The sequence below is a fragment of the Sphaeramia orbicularis genome, chromosome 2, assembly GCF_902148855.1.
Source record: "Sphaeramia orbicularis chromosome 2, fSphaOr1.1, whole genome shotgun sequence".
Lineage (NCBI taxonomy): Eukaryota > Metazoa > Chordata > Actinopteri > Kurtiformes > Apogonidae > Sphaeramia > Sphaeramia orbicularis.
Window position 1 is genome coordinate 9,877,112 of NC_043958.1, and position 14,408 is coordinate 9,891,519.

The 14,408-nt window shown below is 39.4% G+C and overlaps 1 protein-coding gene across 2 annotated transcripts in view; it reads left to right on the forward strand.

Annotated features, from left to right (window-relative positions):
• Positions 1–13,453, forward strand: part of LOC115431141 (lysine-specific demethylase 6A-like) — a 38,893-nt gene extending 25,440 nt beyond the window's left edge. For both annotated transcript variants that reach the window (XM_030151383.1, XM_030151387.1), the window contains 14 exons: positions 805–1,194; positions 2,617–3,503; positions 5,452–5,581; positions 6,089–6,194; positions 6,281–6,486; positions 6,604–6,665; positions 6,879–6,953; positions 7,064–7,212; positions 7,989–8,103; positions 8,188–8,375; positions 9,636–9,777; positions 9,864–9,990; positions 11,667–11,837; positions 12,559–13,453. In XM_030151383.1, the coding sequence (XP_030007243.1) occupies positions 805–1,194; positions 2,617–3,503; positions 5,452–5,581; positions 6,089–6,194; positions 6,281–6,486; positions 6,604–6,665; positions 6,879–6,953; positions 7,064–7,212; positions 7,989–8,103; positions 8,188–8,375; positions 9,636–9,777; positions 9,864–9,990; positions 11,667–11,837; positions 12,559–12,588 (2,778 nt within the window). In that variant the 3' untranslated portion in view covers positions 12,589–13,453. The remainder of the gene's footprint in view (positions 1–804; positions 1,195–2,616; positions 3,504–5,451; positions 5,582–6,088; positions 6,195–6,280; positions 6,487–6,603; positions 6,666–6,878; positions 6,954–7,063; positions 7,213–7,988; positions 8,104–8,187; positions 8,376–9,635; positions 9,778–9,863; positions 9,991–11,666; positions 11,838–12,558) is intronic.
• Positions 13,454–14,408: the final 955 nt, after the last annotated feature.

Below are 14,408 nucleotides of genomic sequence, written 5' to 3' on the forward strand. Positions count from 1 at the left end.
CTGTCACACGTTGCAGACTGATGTGATGAAACATGTGGAGCGCAGGAGGCTTGGCTTGTTTTTGAGTTGGTGTCAGTCAGTTGTTTGTTTTTGCTTCAACTGTATTTAGGTAAATCAGGTTCTCCGAGCAGGTTAAACCAGAAGAACAAAAGTCTGGTTTCCTTAATTTAAAAAGCTGTTATTTTGAGTCTTAGTGTCACAAGGGGTTGTCACTCACATTTCATTTTCAAGATAAACATGAATATAATTAAGATTGTTTTTAATTTTAAATTCGGTAAATGAACTTTTTTTTCACATGGACATTTTGTTATGGTGCGTCCATTTGTAATATAGTACTGTGGATTAAGACATGTAAAGCAAAAAAAAATAAAAAATATTTATACATTTTAAGTTTAACAGTTGTTAAAAAATAGTTTACTGTTGCAAAAAGGGAAAATATAATCGACACTCATCTTAAAACGGTGTATTTTTCTGTAAGTTAGAAAGAGTCAGTGCAAAGTTTGGGTTACGTTTTTTGAAAAAGTTAAGCGTTTTTGTCACTTCAATGCTGGATGAGGAACAGAACTGACAAAGTTATTTGACCCATTTACTGTGTTGTATCAAACATTAGATTACAGACTCAATGAATGGATTTTTTTTTTATTATCTTTTTATTTGGAAAGGCAAATGTCCATCACATACATTAATTTCAGCCTTAGTCATTCAAGAACATATAAAGTTTGAGTGATTGTGTCCATACTGCCCTTTCAGGATTTCCTAAATGAATGGATTCTTACTACATGTTTGTCAACTACTCATTTCCAGATGAAACAGAATGCCTCTGGAGGTCAGGTGCGCCCCTCTCTCCCAAATGGACCCACCGCCAACTCCCTCCCCTCCCCCAACCCCAGCCTACACCCCACCCGACCCCAGCTGGGACCCCATCGGCCCCTGTGCCCGCCTCAGCCACTGGCCAATGGGCCCGTGGGTCCTGGCACACATGGACACTCGGACTCCCTCCCTGTGGGTGATAGTAACAGTAGTAACAGTAGTAATAATAATCAGCCAGGGCCCGCAGCCACAGGACCCAATGGAGACGTGCCTTACTTGCAACCTGCCGGCAGCGGCGGCGCAGCACTGCTACCTCACACCTGCACAAGCACGCAAACACAGGACGCCACGCCACGCCAGGCCCTGCACCAAAACTCCTCTCAGGTCAGATTTTACAGCTTTATCCTTCATTGCCAAACATGCTTCACAACATGAGGATTATTCCTGTGATTTAAAGCATTTTTGCAACTCTCCTTTAATGTTATTTCTCATAAAGTTTCAGCATTGAGTTTTAGTCCACCCATGCAAGTTGATTTTTTTGTAAAAAGGGTTTGTGCAGGTCCTCCATGACCCACGATAGCTCAGGTTAGAATATAGAATGGGCGTATTTTTCCTCTTAAATGTTTAAAATCCTATAATCTGAAATCATTGATGTTAACATGATCATGGTGCATTAACCTGAGTTTCACTGGAACCAAAATTTAATACAAACTTTATTGGAGCTAATTCACTTGGTGTGTCAGGATCTGGTGTTTGGATTAATGTGGTGCCTCTTTTATCAGATAATTGCTTCTTCTACAATTTAAAGTTAGAAATGTTTCTGATGATGTGAGTGTGAAGGGGGAAAAAAAAACAAACTCACCATAAAAAGCTTTTGCTCTGTGTTCACATCAGGAGCATCACCAAATATGGAGTGGAAAAACTGAATTCAATATGGTCTTAAAAAGTCCCAAATTCAAGATTTTTTTAAATTTTTATTTAACCTTTATTTAACCAGGAAGTCCCATTGAGATTAGAAATCTCCTTTGCAAGGGAGACCTGGCCAAGGTAGCAGCCATACAAAGTCAAAAGTATATATAACACATACATGACACACAATAAACAAAAAAACAGAATAATTATTCAACCATAAAGGCCTCTGAAGAAAAACAGTGACATTCCTCCTTCACTGCATTCTCCATACAGAATGCAGTGGTGAGTGAGGGATTTTGCATCTGAAATGAAATGTGAAGAAACATGATACACTGAGTTAAGGCTCCTTAAAGTGGACGTAGCTGCATGCCTGTACAGTATATCACCATAATTAATCACAGACAGAAAGGTTTTTTCTTTGCGGAGAATGTGAAACAAAATTTATTTCTAAAATAAAAGCCAATCTTAGAAATATGAACTTTAAAAGATGAATAAAACATGTATAGTGGTGTTCTCTTTCACCTGTTTGGTTCAAGGCAAGGCAAATTTATTGTGTAGTACAATTCATACACAGGTCAATTCACAGTGCTTTACAAAAATGGAAAAGAGACAAGTAAAAAATACACAATTGCAATTGAAACATAATCAATAAAACACAGATAATAATTAAAATAAAGTAAAAGAGATGAGTGCAGATGGAGCCCTTTCAGTTGTTCTCTGTACAGTTGAACAGAGCCGTTTTCAGCCTGGACTTAAACATGGTCAGAGTCGAGGCCTGTCTCACGTCATCAGGAAGACTGTTCCAGAGTGTAGCTGTTTAGCTGCTTCTCATGGATGCGACCCTGGGGCTGGGGTTACCGTGTGTTTTAACGTGTTTTCTTGTCCTTTCACCAGGGGCTACAGAAGGGGTCTGTTCAACATGCAACAGGCTCCGGTGATGAGGGGACTCTCTCTCACTCTCAGACCCCCAACTCCACCGCCCCTCCCCTCCCCAACAATCAGGTTGGACATTCCACTAATACCCCATCACCACGGCAACCGGCTCACAACCACCTCCCATCCCCTCCCTCCCTCCCCCACTCCGCTACCTCAGGTGGAGCAGCGCCGAGTGCATCCGCTACCAAAGATAGCAACACCACAGCCGCTCTCGTCACGGCAGCCACGGCCCTCGGTAACGGGGGCTCAGAGGGCCAGGCGTCATCGCCGCCGCCGTCGACCGATGGTAAAGCGGCGCAGACAGACGGTCTCGCCAATCACGTCCAGTCGGAGGAAGGCGGCAAAGTGGCGGACGGTGGTGAGACGCCGAGCCTTAGCGCAGACAATCCCAGGCTATCTGCCCTGCTGGCAGGGGGGAAGGGCCCCGAGGAGGGCAACGGGCAGTCAGAGGGGACGACGGCCGCATCCTCCACTACGCCCGAGACACACAAGAAAGTCAACAACATCCACCCGGCCGTTATGCCCTCCACCCCCCACGCCCAGGGCAGCTCGGCAGCTTCCTCGCCCATCTCAGCCATATCCACCGCCACGCCCTCACCAAAATCATCAGAACACACCCAAACCGGCGCACACAGTCCTCCCACCAACACCCCTGCTGCACCCGCTGTCAATGGCAACGGCAAAGGAGGAATCTCTGAGGACTCTCAAAGCCCACTGAAGGCTGAGCCGCCTGTTGTCTCAAGTCTCAAAGCTACACCACCGCACGGACACAGCTCCTCGAACTCATCGTCGTCATCTTCGATATCCATCTATCCCAGCTCCACAGACGTCCTGAAGGCCTGCAGGTGAGACTTCAACACTTTGTTCCACACGTCTTCATGTTCTGCAGGCTTCTTTTAATGCTTGGAGTTTTGGGAATATTATGGTTTTCCCCTGAACGGCGCTTGGTATCCTTCATGTGAACTAGGACAGATTTGGTTCGATTTTTTTTTTTTTTTTTTTTTTTTTTTAAATCCCTTGATAACCAACATAGGGGACCCTTAGTGAAAGAACCCTAATGATTTCAGCTTCTCTATGAGTATTATAAGTCATCCAAATGGGGGCGCTTTAGTTGAAAATCTGTTTTTTGGACAGAAATCAAGCAGTAGTAGGCTGATTGATCAATTTGGTTCATATTGATCGTCTTACAAATGTCCATTTTCTGGCTATCATTCAGAGTTTATAGGGAAAATGGATTCTCTGACCATTATTCTGCCACTATCATGTCGATGTAGCTCAAACTGAGTTCATATCGATTGTCTAACAATTCTCTTTCTTCATGCCACTACCTTGAGTTTACTGGATGTTATATTTTAACACCAGGTGGTGTGTTTTTTTCAAAATGGTTGGGGGAGCTTCTGTTGAAAAATCTGTTTTTTGGGACATTATTAATAGATACATTAGGCCAATCAAGCACAAACTTGGTTCATATTGATCGCCCAACAAATATCTAATATCTTTTCTGACATTATGCAGCAAATAATTTTCTGACATTATTCAGACCGAATATCCTTCGTGTGAACATAACTGTCCCCCTTTTGCACCAACATTGGTGACCCCTAGGGGAAGAAGCCTGTTGATTTTGGGTGTTCATGAATATTATCACTTGTCCAAATGGGGGTGCTTTTGTTGAAATATTTTTGTTTGACATTATTAATAGATATATTACGCTAATCAAGCTCAAATTTGGTTCATATTGATCATCTAAAATTAAGTTTTTATTTGTACATTGTGTCGTTTATGTGCTTTGTTATATAGCAGAGGATTGGGTGGATTTCGGGGCTGTACCCTTGCTGTCGGCCCCCGACAGCGTAAGCCTCGTTTTATTTATTGTCTTTTTGTCCTTTGCTGTACTGTGTCCTTGGGTTTGGTAAAAGGCGCTTACAAATAAAATGAATTATTATTTTTATTATTATTTCTTGTTCCAGCACGTTATAACATTTCACAATGGAGTTTTAAGTTGCTGTACTGGACCAGATTTACAGTATGTACCAATTAAACTGACAGAATGGGGCTGGTTGAGATGCAGTGTGTTATGTACTAAACCATGAGAAGATGACGATGACTACACACATTCTTTCGGCAGCTGCTCAACTTATTTCTTGTATGCTCAAAATAATAAAAAAAAACAAAACAGATTTTACTTGAAGATGGTATAGAACCCCTAAGGCCTTGAATCGTACCAATGTAGCCATAAAAATGCAGAAAAACCTCCTTTGAACCCAGGATTCTCAGAAAGTTACAAGTGTCAAGTTTTGACTTTTATTTCTATTTTTACATCTGCAGTAAAAATCCAATGTTTTCTTTTTTTTCTGTGCTTTGTGAGATACAATAAGTTGAAAGCCTTACATTGAAACATTGAAGGCTTTCCCCTGGTGTTAAATGCAACAAATGGGAGAGACATCAGTTGGAACTGCAGCATTTTGTTTGGAGAATGTCTCCTCCCAGTGGAATTACAGGGTAACTACAGAACTAGAACTAAATTATTATGTAAGAGTAAATAACACTGAAGGCTACTGGGCAGCCTTGTTGCCATGCAGATATTATTTAGCACAATATCCAGCTAAGTTGATTATGTGTTTTTATTATTTCAGATATAAATCTTATCATTGCTTATCATCTCAGCCGATGAGATTCCTTCAAAGGAAAATAACTATAAACTTCCATTTATTCCACTTCAGTAATACTACTCATGCCTTCTTTTAACATTTGATATGAAGCATGTCCCTTCAACATTTTCTGTTTTCCACACAGGAACCTGGGGAAGAACGGCCTTTCCAACAGCAGTATCCTCCTTGATAAGTGCCCCCCGCCCCGGCTGCCCCCTCCACCTACACCAGCCCTGCCCAAAGACAAGCTCAACCCACCCACACCCAGCATCTATGTGAGTGTTTGTACCAGGCCTCAGGCTTGTAGTTGGAGGTTTAAAGCTGATTTTTAGGAACACTGTTACCTTCAGTGTTTGGTTTTTGACAAATCTTTTTATTTTTAGCAAATATCAATGCATAATTTTCTATATGTATGAACACAGTTTCTACTTGTAATGTTTTTAACCTTAACCCACAAGTCTTTTTTTTTTTTTTTTTCATTTTGTTAGCTTCATAGCATTTTTGCTGAAGTCGTATTTTTGGTCAAATTATGATTTCTGCGTAACTTTACTTAATTTTCATCATTGGCTATGACCTGAAAAAAGTATGACATAGGCAATTATGCCATGAGGCTAACAATTTGTGTTTCTGAGCTCTTTATCAGGTCTCTTTGTTGATGAAATTTCAGTCAGGGAATGCTTTTTTTTATTATTTGTTTGCCATTGGTTTTGGTTCTTCATACATCCACAGTTAAATACTGTTTGACTGTTACCTGTTTTTTTTTTTTTCTTTCTATGACCCAGTTGGAGAACAAGAGGGATGCTTTCTTCCCCCCACTGCACCAGTTCTGCACAAACCCCTCAAACCCTGTCACGGTCATCAGAGGACTGGCTGGAGCACTCAAACTGGGTAAAATGCACCAACTTTGACTTAAATCAAAAATCTCGTGTGGTTTGATGTGAATAGTTCCTTGCTGATCCATGTCTTCTCCATAGACCTGGGTCTGTTCTCCACAAAGACGTTGGTAGAGGCCAACCCAGAGCACCTGGTGGAGGTCTGGACTCAGCTCTCTCAGCCTGCTGATGAGAATTGGGACCCAACGGGCACAAAGAAAATGTGGCGCTGTGAAAGTGCTCGTGCCCACACCACCATCGCCAAATACGCCCAGTACCAGGCTGCGTCCTTCCAGGAATCACTACGGGTCAGTTAGAGAGCAGGAACACAACTCTGTGGATGCGAACATCTAGGTGACTCTAACATAACAACTGTTTGGAAAAAATAATACTGCAAACTGAATGCATTTTCTGTTTATATCCAGGAGGAGAATGAAAAGAAAGCACTAAAAGAGCCTGCAGACACAGAGCCAGCGTCAGCAGACAGGTACGGTAAACTAACTTATTTAGTTTAAATTCAATTACTTTAGGCCGATCATATTCTCTGAATCAGGAGGTAGCAAGTTATTTTTTATTTAATCTGCTCTTTGTCCTTAGTTGATGTTAAAATTGAAGCTTGTCAGTCCAATTTCTGCCAGTACTGAGTGATTTCATAAACCACATACGACTAATCCCATTTCATCTATGTGTTTGTTTTCAGTGTTGCGCGCAAAAGACGAGGACCTTTGAAGCACATCAAGTTTGGCACCAACATTGATGTGTCAGATGAAAGGAAGTGAGTGTTCACTTAACTGCTGTCATTTTCCACATATTTAGGAGCATTTTAAAAGCAAAGCGCTCCACTGATCTTCCAACATGTGATGTTGTGATCTCACTGTGCACCAGGTGGAAGCAGCAGCTGCAGGAGCTCAGTAAACTGCCGGCGTTCGCTCGTGTAGTTTCAGCTGGTAACTTGCTCAGCCACGTGGGCCACACCATCCTGGGGATGAACACGGTGCAGCTCTACATGAAGGTCCCTGGCAGCAGGATACCAGGTCAATACACGCACATAGAGGAGAATGGAATAGAATACATCTTTATTGTCACTGTTACAAGAACAGGAACAATGAAAATCTGTTTCACAGCAAAAACACAAAATATGATACAAAATACTGAAAAATGTAGGCAATGTGCAAATCTACAGGATAAAATATAAAAAATATACTTAAGTACTTTGATATTATTAAAAACTACTGAAATATACAAAAAGCTAACTCTATACGACAGATGAGAGACATGTACAATATATAAGGATATGTACAGGCAGTATAGGTTATATACAAGGTAAGATCATGAAAAACAAGGTGCATGGGTTATTATTATTATTGTTATTATTCTTATTATTACTACTACTACTGTTGTCACGAGGCTCTGTGAAACCTAGTCGCTCTAATAAAAGTTAATTAACAGGGAATATTGAAAATTTTGGATTGTTCATCTGGTCTTCTGAATAAATGCAGCATTTCTATTTTTCTTTTTCTTTTTTGCCCAAAACCTTCAGAATCACTCGTCCTGAGAAGAGGTTATTATTTCAGTTCAATAAAAGCTAGAAAAGAAAAAATCTATAATGTATAAGGCAAATAAGAGTAGAGAGAAATGTGTAAATGTGTAATTCACTCTAATATTTTAGTCTATGTTTCATAAACAGTGATTACAAAGTTTAGATTATCTCAGATGTAAATTTTTTCTGTCCAAAGTAAAAACTCGATTCATTCAAATCCACAAGAATCATTGGCTTGTTTCAAGTGTTAACAGTGTTTTATCCTCACAGGTCACCAAGAACACAATAACTTCTGTGCAGTCAACATTAATATTGGACCAGGAGACTGTGAGTGGTTCGCTGTACCGGAGCCCTACTGGGGAGTCATGAGCAACTTCTGTGAAAAGTATGACCACCTGAAAACATCTCCAACTTTGATCTTTTTTTTTTTTGTCTGTATTTGATCCTAATTGATCCATTCCATCACCAGAAACAACATCAACTTCCTGATGGGCTCATGGTGGCCCAACCTGGAGGATCTGTATGAGGCCGACGTGCCCGTGTACCGGTTCATCCAGCGTCCGGGCGACCTGGTCTGGCTCAACACAGGAACCGTCCACTGGGTCCAGGCCATCGGCTGGTGTAACAACATCGCCTGGAATGTAGGACCCCTTACTGGTACGTGAGTGATACTGGGATGTAGATTTGAATTATTTATTAACACGATTGTAATGTGAATAGAATAGTTAGTCTTCCTATACTCATCTTCTTTGTTTACTGTCAATGACGTCACATGGGATTAGATTAGAATAGATTAGATTCAATTTTGTCATTACACATGTACTAATACAAGGTGCCAAAATGCAGTTCAGCATCTAAACAGAAGTGCAATCAGGAGATAGTATGGATATAAATAAACTGGATAGATTTTTTTTTGGGGTGCTATAAATAAACTATACAGGTTATTTTATACAGAGTAACCCATAAGGACCCAGTGTGACTTTTGTGGCAGTTCCCAAATGAATTTTTCTCTCAATTTAACCTTTCCTAAGTGATTTGTCACCATTTGTTGTAATATTATTCTCTGAACTTTGCTTTTTTTTTTTTTTTTAATGAAAATCATCTATTTTCCTAATTGACTGATCATGTAGATATTCATAAAAGCTCAGAGAAAAGTGAAAGGTTATTATATCAACACAGAAAAAAAACTGAAGAAAAAGTGACTTTATCAGTCAAATCTGTCATTAACTGAACATAAATCCGGTGTGTCCATTCACTGTCATTGAGCCAACTCCATGGGTTTTACTGGTGAATCAATGCTGTCGAAGATGACGGTGTTTCTACCTTCACTACGGAGCCTCTGAACGTCCAAATGGGTCATATCTGATGACCATGGAAAGACGACAAACTGCATTTTACACCAGTTTACTTACAGGGATTAATAGAATTAATGGATTAACAGGTATTAAACAGTTCAGATCAGTTGATGCTTTTGGTCGACAGTGAATTTTTGGGTCTTTATAGGTTAATAAACAGATTACAATGTAGAGTTTTAAAGTACAATAAATAACAGACATAATAAATAGATATGTTTGACTGAATATACATATATAGAAGGTATATGTAATGTTTATATATAGAAAAGTGCATATATGGACTCCCTGAGAGATCGACTAATTCACAGAATTATATTTGACCTTTACACTGATGTTTGAGATACTTGTGACTGATTACTGACCTTTCAGAGCTGATTACTGAGTCGATCGCAGCAGGATTGTACATCCTGTCAACACCAGCTGAATTTATCACCACTCATGATAAAAACAATACACTCCACTTTACATTAGTTCCCCTTTTTACAACATAAAGCTGCTTTTTCCAAATTGTTGTTTTGGTGATTATGTCAATTATTTACAATTTTAACTTTTTTCCCCCCAGCTCATCAGTACAAGCTGGCTGTGGAGCGTTACGAGTGGAACAAGCTCCAGAGTGTCAAGTCGATGGTTCCCATGGTGCACCTCTCCTGGAACATGGCCCGTAACATCAAAGTGTCCGACCACAAGCTGTTCGAGATGATCAAGTGGGTCTTTGTCGTAGTTTCTCTGCTGTGTTTCTTTCTTTGGCGTTTCTTTGTCTTCTTTAACGCTCGTCTCGTGCTGCGTTCAGGTACTGCTTGCTGCGTACGTTAAAACAGTGTCAGTGGGTGAAGGAAGCCTTGACGACAGCCGGGAAGGAGACGGTGCTGAGGCCGAGGACCAGGGATGAGCCGGCCCACTACTGCACCATCTGTGAGGTCAGTGAACACACCACCAACACTTGAGCATGAGCGGTGTGAATTTAACAGGATTTCACATCACAAACAGCTCCGCTCACACTTAGTGAAAGATAATTGTTTCTCCCTGCATGTGTTCGGCCGACATGAAACTCAGCTCTCTACTTTATGAAATAGAACCAAATGTTGCTACGGCCCTGTTATGTGTCCGTCTTGATCTGCAACTGAAGACAGTAGTTTAGGAACATCTTATGGATCCATTTCTAAAGGAAATTGTTAACCCTTTAACAACGGCAATCTCTCCGGTGCTGCATTTTGTTACTGTAACTCCTGAACCGTTTGCGCTATCCACAGAATTCAATTGGCATCGGAAAACTGAGATCTTGAGTTTTCCAACACTATATAACACTTTACGGCAGCAATGTGGAACTCTATTACAAGTAGAAAGGAACAGTTTCAGAGACTAAAAAATGCCTGGAAATAATAAAAAATATGAAGCCATAATATGACCAAAAAGCATGTTTGAGCAGATGTAAGATAGTTGAAAGTTTATATCTGCAATCTCAGAAAGTTTTGTAATGGACATTTACAGTTGTTTCTGATCCATAAATTTGCTAAAAAGTCGGGGGGGGTTTTCTTTCGTTTTTACTAAAATGCATTTATTATCTATAATAATGATAATTAATGGCTAGATAATGAAAATTAAGTTCTTCCTGAAATCAAAGGTGCAAGTGAATCGGTATAAAAGACGTTTTCTGACACTTTTATTGGAAAGAAAACCTGAACACACCTAGGCGGCCTGTTATAATGGCAGGTCTTGAAAGGATTAATGTAGGTTTTGTTGCACTGTACACAAAGAGAACACAGTGGAAGTGGATGTGTTTCTTAACAGTTGTCATGGTTACTGTCGGCCATTAAATGTCAAAATCCTATCATTTGAATTTAGGGCCTTTGAAGCATTTATAGTATAATTCTGACAGGTCGTATTTAATTGATTTAATTATGAAGGTAGTGGACTTTTTAAAAAGGTGCTTTAACTTCTGTGTTGCTGAGAAAATGTACATGGATCATACTCCAAAATCTACAGAAGGAAACTAACGTGGATCAGAAACGCATTTAGGTTTGACTGAAGTGCACTCAGCTAATGTTACAATCAGTAGCTGGATCACATTACATCTGATACCTGAGAAGATTGTTCATGTAATTCTCAGTATTTATTTCTCACGGAGGACACTTTAACAGCACGCGCTGTGCTTTGAGATTTCCCTTCTCTCCTTTTATATCTTTGCGGCATCTGCACATAAAAATGAGGTTAATTTAATCTAATGCGGGTAAGTGTAAGTTCACTGAGACCTGGAGATGTGACTGGAGCACACACGGTGCTCTTTTGAAGCTGTTGAAAATGATGAATTTGAAGCCTATTGTACCTTGTGCAAGAAAAGCCTGAATTAGGACCTTTTTGGGCGTAAAGGCTCAAGAGTCGCGTGTGAAACATCAGAAAACATCAAGCTGCTGTAAAAAGCCATCAGCAAATGCCTGCAGGTAATTCTGAGACTCTTAATTTCCCCTCATCACCTTCAGTCTTTTTGTCGGTACCATAGTGAAATAGGTCTTGAGTTGCTTTCATAATGAGGATTTTTAGAAGTCAACTTTCAGAGCCCTGAACTCTATAATTATAAGGAACTCTCCGTTTTCAGGTGGAGGTTTTTAACCTGCTGTTTGTGCGACGGGAGCTCCTGTCCAAGAAGCAGTACGTGGTCCATTGTCAGGACTGCGCCAGGAAAGGCAGCGCCACTTTGGATGACTTTGTGGTGTTAGAACAGCACAGGATGGAGGACCTCATGCAGGTCTACGACCAGTTCACATTAGTAAGTCACCGAACTGAAACACACACTCAGACCATTGTTTTCTGTTAAATCTGCAGCCTTCAGATGTCACAAATGCTGTGGTTTTCTCTAGTTTTAGAATAAGTTTTGTGTGAAACAGTGAACAGGGTCAGCTTTAACATAAGATAGGTTATTTGTTCATATTCAGGTACATATGAATTATTATGCAGAGGTCTCAGAGTACAAGTTTAAAAGATAAAATCAAGAACATAAGATACAGGGTGCTTTCAATTAATTTTCAAGGTCTGAAAAGTGCTTGAATTTTAGTTGAAGTGCTTGCAATTTTAACTCTGATGTGATTTATTTATGTATTTTTCATATTAACTCAAACTAAAGCTACTTATACAGAGGTGATACATTTTGAAAAATAAAATTGTATGTCAAAAAATAAAATTTCCAACTTAACTTAAACTTTTTGCTTTTATGAAACATCATTTTAGATGTTTATAGCATAAGACAATGTACGTCACTGTGATAAAAAGTGAAAAAAGTACTCATGAGTATATGTAGTCCAGTAGATATGCGTTTAACCCCAGCAATAAGGTGAAAATGACCCTTGAAAGTGCTTGAATTTACCTTGAAAAATGTGTTCGAACCTTGAAGATATGAGCAGTATTAGTATATTGCTCATTTTTTTAATAATGTTTGTGGTTGTCGGCCTTGTGTGTTTGTTGTCGTGACTCCTTCTCCTCTCCCTCCCCAGGCCCCTCCTCTTCATTCATCTTCATCTTGACATTAGGCGACACCTCTTCTACTTCTTCTGTGGAGCCATGACACTCATTTCCAGGAACTTGTATTAAGTAAAAAATAAATAAAAACCAGAACAAACATCCACATACACGGACCATTTCTGATATTCAGGAAAGCCAAGGCCGTCTCCCCGCTCTTCACCAACCGCCACTTCCATAACGGCCCGTCTCCATAGCGACGGATGGAGGCTGAGGCGGCCATGTGTGTCTGTCTATGCAACCTGTTTTGAAGTGCAGGGCTGGGGCCCTTCCAGAGGGGGGCGCCACCGAGCGCACTGCAGCAGGACTTGTTCTCTCTTCCCAGCCCCCTCTAGTGACAATGGTTCAGCCCAGTTTTAACGGAGGACTTAATCAAAAACGGTTGGGAGCAGGGGATGGGGGAGGACTGGGATTCTTAATGCGTGATAAAAATGTTTTGTAGATACTTGTTAACTGTCACAACTGGCAACACCACCCGTAAAAGACTACTGACTTGACAACCTTTCTCCCCCCTTTTTTCTCTTTTTCTATTCCGGTAACCGATGAAATGTTGGCTTCAGCTTTGATTTATAGATTTTCCCAAATTTTCTTCTGTTTGTCCTTCTAAGGAGCACTAGCCTAACTGGTCTTTTCTATGGTAGATAGTAATTTTAAGACTCTTTGGACAGCAAAATCTCCAAAAAAATTTGTAATGTGAAGAGTTTAGGTGCATTTCTTTTTGTTTTTCTTCCTTTCTTTTTTTTTTTTTTTTTTTTTTTTTTTTTTACAGCTTTTATGTTTTACCTTTTTTTTCTTACTGCTTTTATGTTTTATCTTTGTCTCATTCTTTTCAAAACTATGACATTTTCTTTTGTTTCTTAGGTAAAAAAAAAAAAATAAAAAAAATAATGGAAAAAAATTCAGAAAAAAAAAAAAACTTAATAGCCAAGTCACAAAGAAAATGGGTTGCACATAGACTTATGGAATAAAGTTTAATTTGTGATTTTTGTTGCGTTATGTTTCTAATCTTGATGTAAATTTACACTATTTATAAATACATATTTATTGCTTGAAAATATTTGTTGATGGAATGCTGTTATTTTTTCCAGAGTACCTGCCATTAAATTTGAAGGAGTTTTGTCATTTTAACACAACTCCTCTTACATTTTCTATATATAAATAAAATTGCTTAGCAAGCATTGTACAGAAACGGACATTTAAAATTGTTTTATTGTTTGAAGAATGTTTTATGATGAGTCAATAAACACAAAGTTGTCAAATTATCCACATTTCGCCACTTTTCTTTACAGGAAATAATGCCTTAACTCTTAACCACAATCTCACTGGCGCTACATTTTGCAATTCACAGCAAAAATACTCCTGAACTGTTTACACTAGACAAAATTTAAACTGCATTGGAAAGCTGAGATCCTGAGCTTTCCGACACTATATAACACTTCACGGGAGTGATGTGGGACTCTATTACAAGTAGAAAGGAGGCGTCCACACAGGCTAAAAACTAAAAAAAAAAAAATATATGTATATATATGAAGCCATAATATGGATGCTGAATGTTCAAGACCAAAAAGCATGTTTGAGCAGATGTCAGAGCTGAAAGTTTATTTCTGCAACCTCAAAAAGTTTCATTATGGACATTTACAGTTGTTTCTGATAATAAATATTCTGAAAACTTCAACTCAAAACACACTGTTTTACGCATTTATTACTCATAATCATGATAATTAATGGGCAGATACTGAAAGTTAAGTTCTTCCTGAAAACAAAAGTGCTAAAGAATTGGCAAAAAAGACATTTTTATTGCAAAGAAAACAGGAAGACAGCAGAG